This window comes from Chaetodon trifascialis, chromosome 7 (genome assembly GCF_039877785.1).
Source record: "Chaetodon trifascialis isolate fChaTrf1 chromosome 7, fChaTrf1.hap1, whole genome shotgun sequence".
Classification (NCBI taxonomy): Eukaryota; Metazoa; Chordata; class Actinopteri; order Chaetodontiformes; family Chaetodontidae; genus Chaetodon; species Chaetodon trifascialis.
The window spans coordinates 9,060,968-9,083,084 of NC_092062.1; the positions used below are offsets into that span (position 1 = coordinate 9,060,968).

At 42.8% G+C, this 22,117-nt stretch overlaps 1 protein-coding gene across 1 annotated transcript in view; it reads left to right on the forward strand.

Moving 5' to 3' along the window:
* zfpm2a (zinc finger protein, FOG family member 2a) overlaps positions 1–22,117 on the forward strand; it is a 115,972-nt gene that overhangs the window by 44,936 nt on the left and 48,919 nt on the right. The window contains exon 4 of the mRNA XM_070965993.1: positions 9,589–9,713. Coding sequence (XP_070822094.1) covers positions 9,589–9,713 — 125 coding nt within the window. The remainder of the gene's footprint in view (positions 1–9,588; positions 9,714–22,117) is intronic.

Genomic DNA, 22,117 nt, shown 5'->3' on the forward strand with positions numbered 1-22,117 from the left:
CCGTTATACTAAGAGGCTTTATGAAGGAACTTCATGGTTGTTAGTTACATAATCTAAAATAGGGCAAAATGCAATCACTGTTCTTATCATCTGAGGAAGATGTCACTATATTCAGTCCTAGTTTTGTGCGGATACGTGGGATGTGGCACACTGAGAATGCCCTTAATAAGATAATTCACTTCTAACCATTTTGTCTGCATCTCAGCTGAATTTGTGTCCACTTACAAAGCCATCTTTTTTACTGTGATTACTATTTCACATTAACAAGCCCAAAGAACTCAGAAGAAAACCAGAGCTCTCAATAGATGTGAAGCTGACTTAAAGCTCGGCTGGTGGTGGTGTTTCTGCCCCCAGGGACTTGACACCCATCGCGTCTTTCTTTAGCTCTCTGAATATGTTTGTTCTGCAATGCTTACCCTCCCAGGCGCTGTAGCTGCACACGTTTTTCTAAGAGGTATCATTGTAATTGGTTGAATATTTGATGTGTGTATTTAGCATTAACATGGAGACACTCGTGCAAGCGGTGCTCGGGGACGTAATGCTGGGTAAACTCTGGATTGCTCAACTGAAACTTAACTCGCATGTGGAAATTTTCATTTCTTTTGGCCTTTTTTAAATAAAACTACAGAGTAAATTTGAGTGACTTTGGTTTGTAGTTCTTTTTTCATGCATGAATTTGCAAGGCTTTTTTTTTTTTTTTTTTTTTTCAAAATCTGGATGCAAGTGCTCCAGATAGTGCTTAGTTTCATATGCATGACTGCTTCACTTTCATTGACTTTGGTGTCCTCACATTATTATTTGGCCATAGGAATGCACTCAGTCCCATCCAAGTCATATCTCTCCCAAAACCCCAACCCCCTACTCTTTCTCTCCCACGCGCACACACTCATCCCCAGCCTTCACACTGGTAGGTATTGATATCAGAACAGTGCCCCCGCCTGTGAAGGCCTCTCATTGGTGATGAACAGCTGGGCCCAGCTTGGCCCACTGGTCACGCCAATTCCACCTCCTTCTTTTTTCTGTTTAGGGGTGGTGGGGGGTGGGGCCCGCTTGTCAAGTGAATTAAAATACCAAATAATAGTAATAATAATGACAATAAAAAGTTAATAAAAAATGGCATGTTCCTCCCTGATTGTGCGGGTGTTGTGGTATTCAATTATGCAATTTTCATTGGCATATTAATCATCTTTTCAACAAACAAGCCGCCGTTAATTAAAGCAAAGCATGGATAAAGACGTGTTGCCGGATCATCACTCCGTTTATCACTGCGCACAGACCCGCAGTTAAGTAAATTCAGGCTGTGAGATGAATTTCAATGGTCTCCCTGTTTCTTCCTCTGTGTGTTTGTGAGCGTGCATGCGTGTGTGTGTAGTTAGCCATATATTTATGCACATTGCGTTTGGAGGTGTGGTTTGTGACGTTTCGTGTCAGTTTGTGTGGGAAACTGAAATCACACGTTACTAGCAGTGGAGAATCACTTTAATTGTTTAATGCAGACCTCCAATTCATGTGGGAGGTTTCGTCTTTTATCATCCCTTTTTTTTCCTTCACAGATTTGAATGTGAATTGCTCTTTGATTGTGAATGCACCTGTTCAGATCAGTCAGGCTGACTCCAGCTGAATGAATTTAGATTTTTCCTGTGCCTCTCAGTGGCCGTGGTGAGTGTGTAGAGGAGGCCAGTGGGACTATATGACATCTCTGTACACACAGGACAGCTCTGCCCATTCTCCTTGTCTCTTTTTCTCCGGCTTTTTGTGCCGCCTCTGTGCCTTGCTCGTTGGTGGGAGGGGATGGAGATTATTCAGGATCTGGTAAGATATGGGCTTCTCTAATCATAGCTCACTGCCTCTACTGTCATTCAGTCACTAAATAGAAGTGGAGAAAATGTCTTGGTGACGGGAGCAGCCAGACAGCCATGCAAGTACTTGAGTTCCGCCAGCAGAAAAAGAACTCGAGGCATCTGTAGACATGTCGTTTGTCCCTGTCCCTCAGTGTGGAGCAACTTTATCAGCACCAGCCGCTCACCCACTTGCTAAACTGGAGGGCCAGTCGCCTCTTAACTTAAACATAAGATCTTTGTGGTTTGAAGCACTCGGCTGCTTTGCGCCCAATATGGATGTGAAAGGCAAACACGACTCCAGTGTCGCCGTCGCCCATCACAAAATCACACCTCATGGAAAACTTGTTTCTGCTGTGTTAGCTCGAATCTAAATGCACTCAAACAGACTGTTGCACTGGAGCAAGATCCCCCCCCCCCCCCCCCAAACACACACACACACACACACACAGCCCTCCCTCCCCACCTCTAAAGAAAAAAAAAAGGGATGATGGAGAAAGAAAGAGAGAGGGAGGGAGAGAGGAACAGGGAGAGTGGGAAATAGATGGAGATGGAGGAAAGAGAAGGAGGAGTGAGAGAGGGGGAGAGAAAAGTCAAAAACCTCCACATAACAATGCCGGAGAAAAATCAGAACATTTTCCACCGAAAGATGGGCCATTTCCAAATCCTTGTGCCCTATCAGACAAATTAAAGTAAATCAAGCATGAAATGAAGCAGAAGAGCCCGGAGATAAGGCTCCTTTAAGTCGTTTACAGATTAGGACAGAGAGAGAGAGAGAGGGAGAGGTGCATCTGGTCTCTGGCAGTGAAGGAGGCTAGTTTCTCATTTCACAATAGCAGCCTGTGTATAGGATTACTCTCCCCTGTCACCGACATGAGGAGCAGTGGGGGAATAGACGTCCACAAAATGTGTCTAAATATGTCCCTTCAGAAATGTTTCGAACCAAAAACCTCTCCGTGTTGGCCAGATGTGACACGTGATAAACAAACAGGTTACGCGCAGCGTTTCACCCGGTGTATCGTTCTGATTTGTTTGTTATTTCAGTCGCCTCTTCACCTTTTCTTATGCTCAAGTGGCTTCATCACAGCATGGCTTAAAAATTCAAATGAATTCAGGATTGGCTGAGCTGTGTCACGTGATTGTACGGCTGTCAGCTCCTATGCGCATGTTAAGCACGCCTCAGATCAGTTTTGGGGGAGGCGGGAAAGGGAGGTGGTGAGGTGGTGTACAAATTATATTCTCAAAATGTGATTTTGTTTTAATGTTGCATCGCTCTGTAAACTGGGTTGTTTAATATGTACACCATACTTCTATTTCCTGTCTTACATCAACAGATTAATTGCTGTTTTATTTTAGTACTCGCAAATAATCAAAACATAATTATGGAGCTAGTTGCTCATGGAGGAACGATATTTTACACTGTACACACAGACAGGCACACAAACATTCATTCATTCATGCACGCAAATGCAAAAGGAACTACACACACACACACACACACACACACACACACACACACACACACACACACACACACACCCTATACCACATGCTTACTTACACACACACAGGCACCCACACAAGGCAAGGGTGCTCTGCTCTTTGATGCCGCCCGTCAAGCTCTCGCTGGATTTTGTTTCACTCCTTTCGTGTATCTTTTCTGGGAGTGATGAGAGGTGGGCTCTGCTGCGGCGCTCAGCTCGCTCTGAGAGAGACGAGAGCTGGCCCCCGTCGCCAGGTAGCTGCTCTCCAAAGCCACGACCTTGACCTTCCCAGCCCAAGTCTTAGGTTTAGCTCCTTTATCGCGCTATCTCCAGGCATTTAAAAATACTCCTGAAACTCAATGATTTAACCCGCTTTTACGCTGTTCACATCAAAACTGGATGAAAAAAAGCTTAATCCATCTTATCTGTTGACTGTCAAACTGCTCCGGCTAAAACCTACTCACAAAAGACAACTAGGTCACCCAGGAAAAAACAGAATTCCCCGTTACCCAGGGGAAGTTGCAGCCTGGTAATTGACTTGGGAGGAGATTCAGGAGTACTTTAAAAATAGTCCAGAATTAACTGCAGAATGTCAAGACTTGGAAGTAGCAATGTTTACTTGTGTTCCTTGCTAAAAAGTTGTTTGTTTAGACATTTCACAGCACAGTCATATAAGGATTTTTCAAGCCAATCTCCACGTATACTTCCCTCCAAATACAACCATTTGTCATGCTGTGTTGTATACACTTCGTGAACAGGCAAAATAACAATTTCCTAGCTAGCTAAAGTCTTAGCCTTCATCTATCCCAAATACATGCATCCTCAGTGCACATACCATCAATTACTCATTCATCCTGACACACTCAGGTGGGGTAATGTCCTTTTGATGGTTCTGAAATTTTAAGGGAAAGCATTTAAAATAATCAGATTCCAGCTGGAGTGGAGTGTGTCCTCTAGATGTTGTCGCCGATATGGTGATATCTATGTGTGAGGACAGTCATTCTTTAAGTTTTGCTGTCTCCCTTTACATGCTATCAATAGAAATTGCAGTGCCTCTTTAAAGATGGATGTCTCAGAGATTGTTGTCAGCCAGCCTGCTGCTGACTTCGCCAGGCTTCTGATGAAACGGGGAGGCTTGACAACTGGTATATTTCAACTGTTCAATGACACCAAACAACAGTTTCTGTGTTGGTGATGTACTGCAGGACCTTCTTCTTGTGTGTGGGTGAGCTTGTGTGTGCACCTCTACTATTCGAAACTTTCTCATTTCTTTATTACTTTAATTATTGCGGTTCCAATTCAAAGAGGGTCATGGGCATGGCAAAAAATATGGCTTATATTTGGATCCTCACAAAAATGTTGAGTCCAGTATCCCAGAGAAATACGTCCATTTTGGACACTTCCACACTTCATAATTTATGTTCACTGCCAATGTCGGTGGAGTTCTGTTTATGTAAATATGGGTGGATGGACATGTAACGCGTCTGACGTGCCATAGTCATGTCTTAGACCTGCAAATAAGGTTTGCCTTTTCATTAAAGGGATAGTGTTTGCTCTGTGGTGGAGACCTAGATGAAAAGATTGATACCACTGTCTTATCTGCCCATTAAATAGCCAGCCAGCAGCATTAGGTTAGCTTAGCACAACAGGGGGAAGCAGTTAGTTCGCCAGTATCAGTGTGCTTGTCTGGCGATGGGGGTGGAACACCTGTATTCCATGTATGATGTCCTTCTACACCAAGGGGATGGTAGTCCTCCATCCAAAGGACCCATACAACAACAACCCCCACCCCACCCTCCCCCCAACCCCCTGCTCAGTCTATGTTCCATGTCATAGCTAAAATGCCCTAATCCCTTTGGCTTGTTGAACTCTTTCCCCCCAAGCCCTCCACAGCCTGAAAACAAGCCTGACCTGAAGGGGTGAATCCCCCTATCCCCCTCCCTCCTCCCCCTCTTCATATGGCCAAACTCATGCAGTTGCCTGGAAACTTGCTCTCCTGCAAATGGTCAACTTTCTCCCTGCTGTTCAGGGCCAGAAGCAGTCACGTCTAGGCGGGTTGGGGGTGTAGAGGTGGGTAAGGAGGAGACGAGGTAGCGCTGGTGGCAGCGAGGGGTCCCATACTGTTTTAAAACAAGCGCTTTTCTCAAAGATAATAGTGTGGGCTGTGGGTTATAAATGATGCTTTTTGCTCACTAGGACCTGATAATAGCGTTTTGGGTAGGGGGGATGAAAGTTCATCGCTCTCTTATCAAAGCTCTGGGACATTTCTCCTTCAGCTGTAAAATTCCATATCACATATCTGCTTTAAAGATGTGGCACCTTTTGTTGAACCAATACAGTGCATTCCATTTCACCCCATATGCCTCTCTCATGGTATATTAATTTATAGCCCATTTGCTGGCTCTATAACACAGCCTGTCAGTGGAGATGACTGGGATTCACTAAGACATCTGTGAATTGCCGCGCACAGGGTATTGAACTCTGAGCAGCAGTCATTTATTTGCTTTGATTCAAAGGTACTGCTTGATATCAAGGGGGATCATCTGCCGTGTGAAGCTCAAGCATATTTCCCCACTTGTCTCTACACTTGTCGGTCTTTGTTTCCCCATAACATCCGCCCTTACTGTTAACGTGCTAAAGATAACTGGAAAAAAGGTGAAGTAAACCGTAAACTTGGTCAGCAGGGTGTTTTTATGCCGCTGGCAATTTCTTTTCCTTGAAGTTGGTTCTTTGAACCAGTTAAAGAAGTCAAATTCATGTTGAAAATAGCGCGAGCAAATCCATTGCTTTAACAAATGTTAATCTGCAGTAGCAAGTTGATGATGTCATTTGTCATCTCTGACCATTAGCAGAGCCCTTACTCCAGGCCAGAAATTATATTAAGAAAATTCAGGCTTACGCTTCATGTGCATTAATAGAAACATTCACAGTGAAATGGGAATCTATCACTGCAATTCAAAGAATTAAGGGAAAGGATATTTCAGCCGCAGTCTTAAATCAAACCTGTTGGGACGTTTCGATTAAAAGAGTGTTTTTTACCTTTAAAAATGTGTAACCTGCAAAACAGCTATAGATAACTTGTATGAACTACTGAACTATGATCATCTATATAGATTTTTTCCATTTGATTATGTGTCATAGCCATACAAAACATCTGCATTTGAACATCGATTAGTATAAAGATCATTCAGTGAAGCTGATACAGAACATGTGAGGTAGTGTGGAAGGAGTTGATTTCAATGGGGAATAAAAGAGTTTGTTGAAAGGTGATATGTGATAATATTATGTAAAAATGGAAAGTGTAGTAGTTCACCTCTTCTAAGGTCTGTGTGTGTCAACAGTCCACGCCCATTTATTCTTTCAATCATACCAGGCTGGCACCCTGCCACTGAGAAACTCATTAGAATTCAGTTGTATGCCATTGAAGGGAGAGATGAGGTTCCCTATTCCTCAGCACCATAACAGAAAAGAAAGACAGGACACACATGCACACATAAAAAAACAAAAAAAAAACAAAAAACAAACAGATGCCAGCGTGGAGCATCTTGGGTGCTATCTGAGGAGGATCTCTCCACACAAAGGGACATTCATTGGTCTGCCAAGTATCTGTGGAGTGCAGGAACAGACCCTAGAGTCTAGCGACAGATGATGATCTTATCGAGGGAGGGGTGGGGGCTGGGGAGTAGGTGGTGGTTGAGGGGGTGTTGGTGGGTGTAGAGGGTGAAGGTGGCGGAGAGGGGTTGGTTGGGATTCGGAGGAGGGGGTACAGCTCTTGAGCCACATCATGAGCTCTGTTTTGCCAAGTGTGTGGCATTTGAGATTTGGATGATGAGGATCGCTGAAGAGAGAACACAGGCGCTGGCTTTGTTAAATCTCCTAATAGCCCATTATGAGCTTTTCTCTTGGTTCAGTCTGTTGTCTGCAGTTTGACAGGTTAAACACTGTTTTTGTAGACAATTCCATTTGAGATGTGCTTAGGTTATAGAATTGGGATTTTGGGGCTTTTAAGAAATTGAATCATCAGTATGATATCGAGTTTTTGCAACCATAAAAAAAAAAAAAAAAAAAAAAAGAATAAAATGTCAGTTGTTATCAACTGATAACAGAACACATCTGTCAGTATATTTTTGCAATGTGACTAAACCTGTAAATGCTCATCGAGAACATACAGACAGTGCATGAAGGGAACTCATTATTCATCCATGGGTGTTTTTGTGGAGATCTTCCACTAGTATCTGCAACAGATGTGACAAGCCATCTGTGAGCCAAGGTCCTCAGGCAACATTTGGTGTGAGATGCACACAACTGGCACCTAAACATGGTGGACCACAAACCGCACAAATTGAATCGTACCCCCCTTTCCCCCCCTTCTTGCACCTACACTACCCATTGCCCCATTTTTACTCCAAACATCCCACCCAAAAAAGAAAGGAAGGCTAAAGGAAAGGAGTCAGAATCACTGGCTGGGGATGGCTTGAGCTGTTTGTCAAGCGGGGCTAAACAGGAACTTGCATCCAAGCGGTTAAAGGCCGTGGGTCTTATCTGAGGACAAACAGAATGCATCAAGCGGTGGCTGTTGCTCTCAGTGATGACGACCAGCTGTGCACCAATGTTTAATTATTTCTCTGTAATGAGCTTACCCACCTTCCACTGCAGCACCAGGAAGACAGCATGCAGCAGCAGGAACACAGGAGGGGAGGCAGAGAGAAAGAAAGAATGAGATAACGCTGTCCAGATTATCTCATTTTCAGGACGATTCCTAAACCGTGCATGTGTTTTCTCTAAATCATTATCGTCCTGTTTGGACCGTATTTGAGTTGCAGCGATTTTGCATCTACCTTTAACCACGATTTGGTCAAAACAAGTGAGTTTTTATAATGGTTGACATTTATCTTTTTATTGTTGCTGGAGTGACCACCGCTGATGAGTATATGATCAGCAAGGTGTCAGTTGTAGAGGGTAATAACACTAGCCCGATGCTTCAATCATGTTTATGCATGCAAAGGAGCACATAAGCACACATTTCCATACCAGCACAACAGACGGACACAATAGCGTGCCACAGATACACGGCTGATATTTACACAGTAGAACGGGGCTGAATAGGTCATTATACCACATACGCATCGGAAAGTTCAGTGATCACTTCAGCCCATTCAGCATGAACCGAATGCCCCGAATACTTATTAGGCACATGTGTGAACAAATAGGTTAAAAGACACAATGTTAACAACTCGTGTAGGGTTTGTTTGAATAATAATACAAGATGATTATTTGCCCAGCTTGGTAATGTATATGTGACAGATTGGTTTCCTGCTGAAGGGTCAGTCCGTCAACTGGATTGCTCTAGAACAATGATGATGTTCAGTGCCTGACCCGTATCTCTGACCTCCCAAAGACCAGCCCAGTGATCAAACAGTCACATATAAAGGAAACCTCAGATGGTTCAGTCCTGATAAAAATGCCCTTTGTTTGAGTTTGTGGAACTTCTTGAGTCCAGAAAGTTTACAGAATCAGATAGAACTTGCCGCTACGGATGTCTGAATCATCTCGCTTTCTCCATCAAGACTTCTTAGTGTTGTCAAGGCAACCACTCGGAAATGTACAGTTGAGAGCTGCGTACTTTCCCTTTGCGGCACACGCACATAAACACATGCACGCACACGCACACACACACACACACACACACACACACACACACACACACACACAGATTCTCTTCAGTAAACTGTGTCACAGCCTGCCATGGGGTTTATCATAACTATTTGATTAATCACCATCCCGAAAAAGTACACTGAATCTAAGAGATAAGATAGTGGGGGGTGTCAGGGAGGTGAGCACCAGTAGTTCTAACAGTGCTATCCAGTTTCACTGTTAATTAACTGGAGCTCTGCACAGCACTAACAAGGGCCCAGCCTTCCTGGAACAACAGAAATAGGCCTGCCACTAGCTGCTCTCGTCAGCCAGGGAGCCTGCACTGTCTCACAGAGATTATCTCAACACAAGACACCTTTCAAGTAAGGTTAGCGCGCCATGTGTCTGAGGAACACCATCAGATGGATGCTTGCTTGATTTGCTTATCCATTTTGAAACTGCTTGGCTTTAACCTTCGCTGCTTACTGCAGGGCTTTGAGGGAATAACGTGATTGCACTCGTAGGTTTGAGGGGAAAGGACAATGAATGAAATGTCACTGTGATTTGATGTGGAACTTGTGTGCTATATAGAGCACTATGGCTGACTGATTTGGGTTCTGGTGTGTTTTTAGGAGAGCTGGATGCATTCCTTAAAGACGGCGAGCGTCGGATCCACAGCCGGCAGCAGCTCCCTGTGGGGACAACATGGGGACCCTTTGAGGGGAAGATTGAGATGAGCACTGAGAGCGCTGCACTGGTATGTCCTTGTTTTGATCAACTACTGAATGATTTTGAATGTCTGGGTACCACTGTCTAATATTCACCAACCACAATTGTGAAATGAGACACAAAATAAATCAAGAGGGCTTAAAACACAGTGGTTAGAAATTACTGGATAAACTGAATAAAACAAGAAAGAGCTGAAGTAACTAGTGATTTGAGAAGGTATTTACAGTAAGAGGACCCAGACTCAGGTAAAAAATAAATCTCATGTGGCTTTTGGGGATCTAACAGAAAATAGCCGATCACCTCTGGTCTTCAACCTCCCCTTTCTTGCTTCTAATGCAAAGCCTTGTGGTCAAATTTTGCACAAGCTGTACAAAACTGAATGAAGGAAAGTGAAAAGAGCATTACAAAATCCAGGATGATACGAAATGAAGTGGCAGTCCTATTGCCTTTAAAAGGAAGCATTGTTTGAGTCTTTGTACAGTTCCTGAGTAAAAAAAAATAGACTGATTTTGTAAATTTAAGCTGGGATCAAATGTTAAACCAAGATATTTAACTACAGGTTTAATGCTGCATGATAAGTATCATGGACTTGACCATACCTGATCAGAAATATGCTGCAGGCCAATAACAGTGTCTGTCAGCTAGTCCTGTATTGAGTAACAGCCAACATACATCAGAGTTCTTAGTTTATAATGTCTTAGAATTACAGTATAATTGAAAAATTGCTGAGTGGTCAAAGTGTCCTCCTGTGGGTCATACTCCATGCTGCAGCAGACGTGATATAAACCAGTCTGATACATTTTCCACCAACCGAGAAACCAATGACGCCTTCATTAATCACCTGCTTCTGATATATGAAATATCAATAATTGATTTATCAACCATAATTAAGCCATAGGTTACAACTTATAACCCCATTATAAAGCATGTCTTATTAAAAAGTGTTTGTTGTTTGGACTAAAGGGATCATTAAAATCTGCAGTGAAATCGCTTTGTTTGCTCAAACTTTGCCTTTAGCAGCCATGGAAACATGATTACCAGAAAGTCCTACATCTGAAGACCATATTAATGGCAATTCCCATGACATTCAAACCTATTGAGGTGACTCTTCCGGGATCCAACTGGCCCCCAATAAATGCCTTTGAAGTGCGTCCATTTTAACCATTTAATCTGCATATTTTATGACAAACCACTTTAATTGGTGGATTTTGAGCTCAGTCCAGGCTTCAACTGAATGAAGTCAAAATCCATTATTTTTGATGTTACCCTGCACGCAGCAGCTTTATATCTCTTGTTTCAAAGATCCCAGCAGAAGCTCGTGTTGACCTGCTGCTCTGGTGGAGTGACAAGTCCTCCACGGGTTTGATACTCCACTCTGCATTTGGATTAATTAAGAAATTCCTATTAAAATTGTAACCAAGCTCATATTCAGCCTGTTAAGAAACATAAGGAAAAGTCCATGAGGATTTTTGGCCCTCCCCCCGTTTTCCCAGATTCCTTAAACGCACAACTTTATTAAATCATTTTCAGCGCAGTTTTGACTGTTTTCTAAGCTCCCCTCATGGTTTTTGAAGTCATCAGTGGCTTTAAATAACTCAGGCCGTATTATAGCCATGAAATATGGCTTCTCTCAGGGTAAAGCCAGTTATCCTTGGGCGGAAAAGTGATTTGACAGAGAAACACCTCAAGTTGCCTTCCAAAGTAACACACTCCATATATTTCTCCTGCTATCTCTGCATGAATTTCCCTGAAAGGCATCCAAAACCAACCTTCAACTGTCCCTCAAATGACCCTCAGACTCTCTAAGTGATGTCATATAAAACATCTTTTTGACTTGCTCGTTGCTTGGGTGCTTTCAGTAGATCCAAAGTTTACAAACTCATCACGCTACCAGTCGAACTAGATGCATAAACTGATTGTTGCTCTTGGCAAGAGTGATAAGTTCTTAACTAACTGCCCTCTGAGGAATTCATTGCTGCTTTCCAGATCCTCCTCAGGTTTTCTCTTTTTACTTCGGCGAGCAGGTGCTGGTCATCACCTGTAATAGGCTGTGGAGGGGTTACAGAATATGCCAAACCTCCCTTGCAATTAAAAGCAGTGGAAGAAGCTTTGGCATATTGCCTTTAAGGATCTCGTGTGTGTCTATTCTCTAGGGGGCCCTTTCAATGCTTTGCTGCTTGCTCCCCTCCCCTGCTAAGTTTCATCTCTCAAATAAGGTAGTGGCTGTTAGCAGCTTCTCACTATCTCTCATTAAAGGCTAGGTCAACCCAACTGGCATGTTTTGTTTTATTGAGCCTCCTTTTAGGGTTCAGTGCAACTTTTTACTTTGTTTCTTAGACGCAGAATGAGCCAGAAACTCTCATTTTTACAAGCCACTTGGGGATCATCTCATTTACAGTAGCATAGTTTTTTATTTCTTTTTTTAAATCAGACCTCTAGTTATTGAGCTGTTGCCTAGTTAAACATGCAGCTGTTTGCAACATCCTTAGTATGGTGTTGCATTTGTCTCTGTTGTTTCAGTGGGAGGCAAAGGGAGCTGTGCAAATCTTCAAACACCGACACATCAAGACAGGAACAAACCCTGATGCCTCACCTGGAGAGGGAAAGAGGGAAAAGTTGAAATAACAAATGCGAGTGTGAGGAGAGAAAGAAGAAGAAGAAAAAGCCTGGCTAGTTTTGATGCATGTCAGGGCGGCCAGTGCTGCAGAGCAGGGTCAGAAGGTGGTAGAATGCGTTTGAGGTAGAAATAAAGGCTCATTGCTTCATGGGTCTCTACCTCAGCTAGGAGGCACTCTCAGTCATTCTTATGAAGTGTGACCTCCACAGACTATTAAATCTCCCTTTACCCTCTTAGATTTTTTGAAACCACAGAGGTGAGTGAATTACCCGAAGGCAGCCAGGTATATGGCAGGAGTGACACCTCTCTCATGCTTGAAACACATGACCCGCTGGTGAGATATTGATATGCCCCCTCTGAAATCAAACATATATTATCCCATCATCCAAACACATCATTTAAGATATGAGTTTTTAGAGGTCAAGCTATTTTTGTCGAGCCGACACGTACGGTGCATAGCTCCGTTTCTCAATCCTTGGCATCAAGCCCAGAGAGGGACTGAAGTGTAATGACTCCTTAAAGTGGCTTACAGTAAATAATGAAAATACAGTGAATTAAGTGGAATTTGCATTAAACTGGACAGGAGCAGCACTTTGGTGCATGTAGAGCCATTTAGAGGAGAGTATGTGAGGTCCGGCTGGTGTCTGGGGAGTAGTGCTGTGGATGGAGAGGTGGGTAAGGATAGGAGGAGGGGAGGGTTACTGGTCCCTAGAGGTAGCAAATGGGAGCGAAAGCTGGAGCTGGCCTAGCTATATGTGCTGTCGCGTGGGAGCTGATGTGGGCTGGCTGCTGGTGGACGACAGGCCTCAGTAGCTGACCGCAGTGATGGATGATGCTGAGAAAGAACGGCGAGTGGAGCGTTACATGCGGCTGTCCAGGCAGGCCTGGAAAGAGAGGTATAAAGCTTGAAAAAGAAAGAATAAAAAGAGAGCGAGCGTGAGGGGAGAGAGAGGAAGCAGGAAAAAACAGAGGGGAAAAAGCATGACAGGAAATCTGGGCATCTGCAGGACAGAGATAGGGTCACATCTCGACCGTTTATCAAAGAGGAAAGCAGATTTCACAGCTGATGGGTCGGCCGTGGCAGGTCGGTAGACCCCAGGGGCTCAGCTTGGCATGAGGGACTGGAGTTATAGTTATTGCTGTTGCAGACCTGTTAACACAATCACATTGCACTGATTTGGACAGCTCATATGTCTGTCTGTACTGTGGTGTTTTTATACATTGTTTATCAATCTTAGATCGCATATAGATTACGTGCAGAGCTAGTTTCCTCATGTAGTGTTTTTTAAAATAGATCCAAGGTAGAGAACTCAGCCTAAATTGGAGAAACAGAACACTTTCAAGTAGATTAAAAGACAGAGACCAGAGTCTGAACTGATGGCTGAGTCACTGACCCGGAGCACTTTGTAGTAAGTGAGGTAAAGGCCAGGTAGAGGAGGGAGGGGCTGAAAGCAAGCAACACACACACAGACAAAACAATAAGATAGAGAGAGAGCAAAATTTAGAGAGAATAAAACACCCGAGAATTGCTGCTGAGCTGCTGCTGTTGTCAGCCCTCTTTCTCTGCTCTGTTCCTCTTCCTCCTCATCTCCTCTCCTCTCTCCTCTCCGTCTGACTGATGGAGCTGCCAGAGCACCGTCTCATCCCTCACTTCTCTCACTGATCAATCAGACCATTAGACTCCAATTACAGCCGCAGCCACGGCGCAGGTGAGCGACGAGCACATTCAGCCGGCTGCCGACAACGCCTCCGCCCGGGTTCCTCGCACTCTCCAAATTAACACAAATTAATAGTGACACTCAGACATAAATGTCTGCAATCGAGGGGCTAAATTAACAGTCTGGGTCGAAGCTATTGAGTAGCAGGTGTCTTTAAAAGCGGTAATTACCTATGCTGGACAGAACCGGGAGGAGAGGGTGGCCCACGGTTTGCCTGGAGTAAGAGGCCTGGCCCTGGTGAGCCTGGCTTCCATTGTAGGTGTTAATAATTGATTGGGAGGCAAGCTATTAATGAGCAGCAGATTTAGAGCTCTGTTGTAAATGTGTGTTGATGAGGGTGTTGCCGCCTCTTGTACAATGCCTTACCAATGCTAATTACTGGGGCTTAGTCAAGGTGCACTGTAATGAGTCTGGATTCAATAGAATTCTGGTCTTTATGTGTTTTGAGGGCCTTTTAGTGCAAATTACATGGTGATTGTAATGCATATGACTTGCTTAATTCCAGATTAAGATCTATCAGGCATTTTTTATCTTGTCCTGTATCTTAATATACTTGCTGTATATTAGTTAAATTTGCTGTGAGCGTAGGTTTATGATAAAATAAATCTACTAATGTAATCTCTCTTCCATACAAGGGTACTGATACAAAGGAAATGATTTGGAAGGTTACAAGGACATAGTAAAAGTCAATAAGCACTATAGGCTAATTGAATATAATAACCAATTTATTCTTAACCTAATATTACAACATGACTTTTGAATAAATCATAAATCATCAGAACCGTGATAATGCTGTTGTATTTTACCGGTATCTCAGGCTATGTGGAATATTTAGTGTGTTGTAGGAAAACACATATTACAAGTGTTAGTCAGACAACCTGTGTCACATATTTGTCTAATTCTCTCATTTGGATTATTTAAGATACAAAGTGAACCTTTTATTAATTCTACTCTTAAGTCTCACACTGAAAGAGGGTAAAGAATTTGTGTTTCTGCTCACATGTGCATTGGAAGTAGCTATTAAATGCCTGTTGTGCTTGCCCATGTGCACAGTGAGTCCATGTATTCGAGTGTACGTGCATACGTGTGTGTTTCGGGTCATACCGTAGTGTCTGTGTATGCGTGGGAGGGCATGTGTGAGCGCCTGAGCGTGTGTGTGCAGACTGTGTGCTGCTTTTAGCTGTGAACAGAGAGCTTTAGCTTGAAGACTACAGAAGAGCGAAAATGTCAAGATACTGTCCTAATTTTCACCTGGGACAGAGAGAGAGGCAGAGGCTGTCAACCGATGGAGTGTGATTATTGTGTAATTTAGTACAAGGGTAGGAATATGGGCCTGTGCAACCAAAAAATGCTCCAGAAATTATTCAGCCCATCACTCAAGCCATTTATCTCACCCCTTTTGCCCACCCTCTCCCTCCAATATGTTTATTGTTAGCTACCCCTAAACTTTAACAAGTGGTGGCGGATTTTTCTGTTTCAGAAATTATATTTTTCTTCTTGTCATTGCTTCATTAATCAAGAGGAGGCATTCTGAAAAATGTTTTGTTTTGGAGGCTGCAATCTATTTTGTGTGTGTGTGTGTGTTGTAGTTAATCTGCGCCCGTGGCAGGTTTCCCCTCCGAAACGCAGCGCTAAGCAGCGGTATCGCAGGCCTATTGTTGTAGCCTCTGTCATAGCAAGGAGAGCCTGATGCAGGCCTGGGCTCGCCTGATAAGGAAAAGAGGATTCAACATGGCTGGAAAGGAGAATCAGTGGGACTTGAGAGTGGAGTACGGATGGGGCAGATGCGCTCGCACACACACACGTACACACACGTACACACATACGTACAGACTCACACAGACATACAGAATGATACACACATGTTCTACACACATACAGTCACACATGAGCCGACACACACACAAATCATCACCATCATCACACTGGCACATGCCCAGGCAATTATTTACAGTAACATCCAATTACATATGCAAGAAGGCACCCCAGGATAGGACCTCTCTGTAGCATAGCTGCTAAATGACACACACGCACGCACACGCACACGCACACGCACACACACATACACACAGCCTGGAATATGCATGCGCATGCACATAAACAAACAAGCCATTTAACTAACAGAAAAGAAAAAAATCAACAATTTGAAGGCCAAACATTTTGATTTATGTTTGCATTTAAAGGTGGCCTCTGCTTTCTATCTGTAAGTCACACTGTCTTGGATATGGCTTGAAAACACCAGACATTATCAGGACTAACAGGATTTGAATTTCTGTGTTGGACACACAAATAATTTTGGCACAAAGAATGTGGCTTCATCTAATGAAATAATGGGCCCAAATTTTAGGCGGAGAACCAATTTGTGATTGCATGCATCAATTATTTCTTGGGTTTAAACCAATATCAGGGCTGGGGTCTCTTCAGATGGGTAAAATGGTAATTATCTGGCCTGCTTTCCCCTGCTCAGTGTCATCCATATATTTATCGATGGCATTATCGATGGTTTTCATGTTCTTACATTAAAACGGGGAAACATCCAAGCAAATTCTATTGAAGTAGCCTTTTAAATCTGGGCTTTTTAGTGCAGATCAACACGACATTGATGTCTGTTTGTGAGTCAGATGGAGAATGGATTGCAGGCGTGTGGCAAAAGAAACCCACAACCATTGTTTTCTTTCCTTTTTTTTTTTTTTTTCAACTGTTATTTACATTTATTCCCCAAGCCTGCACTTTCAAAGTTTCTGTGAGCATGGCTGGAACTCATTGCCACCCACAGCTCCATCTATTAGCCGTGAAGCACTCAGTCAGTCAGCTAGTCAGAGCTATTATGGCCACAGCCGAGCTCCACTGTTTGAGAGATAATGCATGGTTGACTTGATCTACAAGTGAACCTGACATTTTGCTGTCCTTACATCACAACACAACTACCCAAACTGATATGGCAGGTCCCCTGATAAGCAGAGCAGGACTCACTGATTTGCTTTGTGCTCTCTGTAATGGCTGCATGGTTTCCTCAAACATACCAAGAATACAGTGACTAGATCAAAACACAAATATCAGTCAGTGCATTTATGGTTGAGGTTTTTTCTTCTGATTTTGTGAGTGTAGGATCTATGAATGTGTTATAATTACAGCAACTGGTACTGAAACATAAACCATGGTTGGCGACAATGGTGTCAGTATTTTTCTTAAAACTAAGACCACATTAAATGAGAAATTTTCTCAAAAATCCTGTTGCTCAATCAAATGATCAAAGATCATTTATTTATTTATTATCTCCTCCAAAAAGATAAATAAGTAAATATTGTCAGTGTTTATTTCAGTATTCCTCCCTCGATCATCTAACGCTTTTGCTTTCAGAAAATTACAGTAAAAGCACCTTTATGCTAATTCATACTTGTGCCCCACTACATTTCAGAGGGATGTATTGTTCTTTTTACTCCACTGCATTTATCAAACAGCTACAGTTACTGGTGGTTTTTCAGAGAAAGATTTTAAATTAAAAAACAAATGATGAACTTTTAAAATGCAATGTAATTATTTGGATTTAACTACCCTATAGTGTATAAAGTAGTAAAAAATGTGTTCCACCACAACCCACTGCAGCAGTAAAACTGCTACTGATGCATGAGAATTAACAACCATATAATGCAATACACAATTATGCAACACTCAGACGGACATTTTCTGCACAGAACAAGTACTTTTACTATTCCTATAATCTGGATACTTCTGCCTTCACTGCCCTTGTCATGTTTTTTGTTGTCAGGTCAGGTCTTGTGCTGCTAAGCAGCGCAGGTCTGGTTGCACACAGATTTATTGATGTAAAAAAGCATCTTCTGTACAGCACACTGGAAACATTCAATTCCTGTCACCACTTTTATTATTGACATGAGATCATTTAAGCACATCATGTAAGCACTGAAAATGTCTTTTTTCAGTCATTTATTTATTCTCTAGTTTTTCTGTGGCAGATTAATCCAGATGAGATGAATATGCGTTATTCTGCAAATTTCACACTTAGGAAACATTGCTCATGTCTCTGTAATGACATGGCTCCATCCTCGCAGACATTGAGGATGTGGCCATTCTACTGTAATGCCTCCCTGCAGCAGTGTGTTCAGCCATCGCTCAGCAGCAGCAGAGCACGACCGGTGATGGCTGGAAGCCCCAGTGAGGCTCCAGGTCCTGGGGGGCCACTCTTCACACCCGCAAGGCTTGAGGGTGAGCTGGGTGTCCCTGCCTCCCTTCCAACTCTGTGTGTGTCTGCTGTCAGTGGCCCATCAGGGAGCGACACAGTCTGGATCGCAAACTGTCACAGTGAGGAGATGTAGTATCTGCATGCTTATGTTTTCTGTACATCGTGAACATGCAAAAACAGCTCGATGTGAGCATTAACATTCATGAACAACTGTTCCATTTGGGATAGCATAACACTTAAACAAGTCACACGCTATCACTTCCACACTTATCTCCAGAGTTTTATGAATTTGAATGGCTGCTTGCTTGTAACAGATTTGAGAAGATGCTTCTTTAGCTGATACAAACAAATAGCCTAAGCAAAGCTATGTGTCAGTCTTTACAGGATGTAAGCCTGACAGGCAACAATAGTCAAGCTCAGAACTCCCTGGCTTCACACGTAGCGCCTCGTTTTTACAGCACGCAGTATGCCTTCCCAAATGAATGATTATCCAACACTTCAATACACAACAGACCTCTATTGCAGCAAAGGCGCAAGAGGAGGAAGAAGAAGAAGAGGCAAAAAGAAAGAAAAGTGAAACAAAGTTGAGTGGTGCCAGCTGCTTTGCCATCTGTCACTGTCACGGCTGCACTCTTGATATGTTGAAACAACTTTCTTGAAAAGTGGTGAAGATAATCCTCGACTGTTTCCATTTGCTAGCCCCTGATAGCCCTCTTGGTATTCCAGCAGAAAGTGACTTCAGAGCGTGTTTTCTGGTAGTTGTAGATGGCTGACTGATCTCTCTATTAGCTGGGATTGTAGAAATATAAAGCTGCTGTCCTTATCATCTATTTTGAACAAAGTTTTGACATTTAAAGTTTGCTTTCTCCATCTTTTGCCACGGGTTAGAAAGTGAGAAAATGAGACTTTAAAAGATCTCCAAAATCATATATTATTTACAGCGAAGAGCTTTCTACATAAGCGTTGTGACTCTTAGAAATTCAGCAATTTTCCTCCTCATTTCCCTCTTGGTTACATTGGTGAGGGAAGTGGAGAAGCACAGAAGCTTTGCTTGCTTCACCTCCCTCAGAGAAAGAAGGATGGCCACCCTACAGGGAGGCAAACCCCTGCTGGTAGACCTTGATAAGTCCTTGCTGTCCCCTGTCCTGGCCTTAACCCTCTGATCTTCAGCCTAGTTGGCTCAGGGCCTACCAAAGACAAAGCCCTGTCAGAATGACTCTGGACAGATGAACAACCAAGCAGAAAAATTCAAGTCTTTTGACAAGAAAAAAAAGGTTAGCATTGAAGATAAGAAAGCTGATAGGTGCTGGAGGAGATGAAGGTCTGGACAGTGTCCATTCGCTCCCTGGTGGTCCAGCAGCGCCTCATTAGATGGATGTGTATGAGGCTGTCAAAGCAGGAATATTATACCACGGGGTCGTCAGCAAACTAATTGGGTAACAAAGACCATTTCCAGCTCGGGAAACCCATCTTTTAACAGTCCGCGTGCTGAGACTCTGATAAGAGAGTTCACGTCTAATGCATTTAGTGAGGGGCAAGTTCACCATCTTTATCTTATTTACTTAACTTGGTGTAAATATTGTTGGTCTTTTACGGTGGATTTAGTGAGACCCCATTTCTCTGAAGTGCACCCAAGGATCAAACTATATTGAACACTGCAGCAATATGTAGATGATCAGGTGGCATGCAAATCACAGATACCTTTGTTCAGTTCATTCGTCATCAGAGCAAAGTAACATTTGTGATGCGTGTGTTCTCGTTCTCTTCTTCTCTTCTCTTTGTTCTTTATCTCAAATTGTTTTGAATTTGTTTTACTCTCCTCTGTGTTTATTGTAATTATTATTCTGTCATGTTGGATAGGGGTAGAGCTCAGTTTCTGAATATCTGGATGTGAGATTGGCTGCACAGACTGAGAGTCTCCTGAAATATAAAATCACAAACAGTACAGTAGATGCTATTCTAATGCATCATGAAATTTAGAACTCCACCAGAGAAGAGTCGGGAGTTCAAAAGAATATTAAAATCCAATACCTAAAGGGGGGCACCGAGGTTTATCTAAAGTCAGGGGCTTTATTCAAGCATCATGCCTACTATTTTATTGTTTGTCTTTATTTACTGCCTCTGACTGATCCTAGTTTGCCAAGTGTGGTTATGAGAACAGGGATTTGTTGTGACCCCATTGACTGACTGACTCTTGAGTTCCCTTTCTTCCTCTTTGAAGAAATACCCCAATCCACATGTTTATTCCCGACGGAGAAAGAGTGAATCTGTCCAGAGAATATGCCACCTGCCACCTTGACCCCCAGGGGCCATGGTAATATCCATACAGGTGAACATTACTGGCTCCGGGTTCCCTATTATGTTCCCTCACACAGCTTCTCGCTGCTCGGGGAGTCAGCCCTAACTTACATGCAAAAGATCAAACAAGTCCTTCCCAATTGAATTCAAATGGGAAATTTCAAGTAATTCAAACAGTGAGTAGTGAAGCGACAGGGCTGTTCTGTCCTCTGACCAAAGCCAAACACAAGAAGTGCACATGTGTATATGTGCACTCTACCTGCAAGACATGATTAAGTCCTGGAGCACATGCATTACAAATTCAGCTTTTCTCTTGTTTACAACTTCAAATAGTTCTTGGGACATACGCATTATACATAGTTATGGCAGTACACATGCATTTGCTTGTAAAGTTGAATTAAACATTGTCCATTACAAAGGAAGTTGGGGGCATTGTTGTATGATGCTGAAGGGCTGACGAAGGAGGTGAAGATGATTCATGTAGAAGTTTTGACTGAATCAGTAGAGAGTGGTGTGGGTGATGTAAGAGGAAAGAAAAGGGGAGATGAGAGGAGGGTGGGAGATAAGGAAAGGAAAGGAAAGGAAAGGAAGAGCAGAAGAATTCATAGGAAATGTCAAAAAAAAGAAAGGAGAAGAAATATATCAAAGGATGGAAAAGGAATAGCAGAATAAATAAGAGGGAAGAGAAGGGGGCAGGGGTGAAGAAAGGGGTGCTTGTCTTCAGGGCAGGTACAGCTTACACTAAACTGTTTGGCTTTGGAGTTGGAGCACCTCAGTGAGCCTGAAGGTCTTGAAAAATGGAGTATGGATACCCCTCCTTCTGAATCTCTATTCTTCTCTCTTCTCCTCCCTGATTTAGCAAGCAGCATATTCAGTTTAAAAATGAAAAAAAATAATGGTGCAACATAGAAATAAAAATCATTTCTAGATGTGCTGTTAATAATTAAGCATTGCTCCGAAATCAAAATACCGTGCAGTCAATCGTTAATCTGGCTTATTACTGCTCTATTATGTCTTAACCGAGCAACTGAACATACAGTGATCATGCAATGCCACCCATAGTCAGTATAAATACGACCACTGTGAGCATTTCAATGGAGCAAAATAAGTAATAGCTAATGCAGCACATGAACTTTGATGCTTACAGTCCAGTCAGCAGGATAAAAGGTGATTTAAATGAGAAAATATTTATTCCCCATAGCGCCGCCATGATAGCAGCAGCCAAATAAAGGCACATGCGCACAGTGATGGGTGTCCCTTTAAAGATTCCGGGAACAGCAGTGACTCTCTCAATTTAATCGATTTTAAAATGAAAAGTCAATTTAACAAAGTTGAAAAGAGAAAGATGGGCTAAGGGAAGAAAAAAGCATTCTCTTGCACTCAAGCAGTAAACTAACTGCCGCACAGAGCAGGCAGAGATTTCAGCTGAATTATCTCCCACCTCACATTTGCTCTTAGGCAAGCAGTTTAAAAGCCAAGCGATTGAGCCAGTGATCCAATTTGAAATGCAGAAATGATTAGAGCAGCTTGCCTCATTTCATATCGAAATTCTCTGATTTATGACAGGGCACCAGCCAAGATCTATCTCTAAAGGGAAT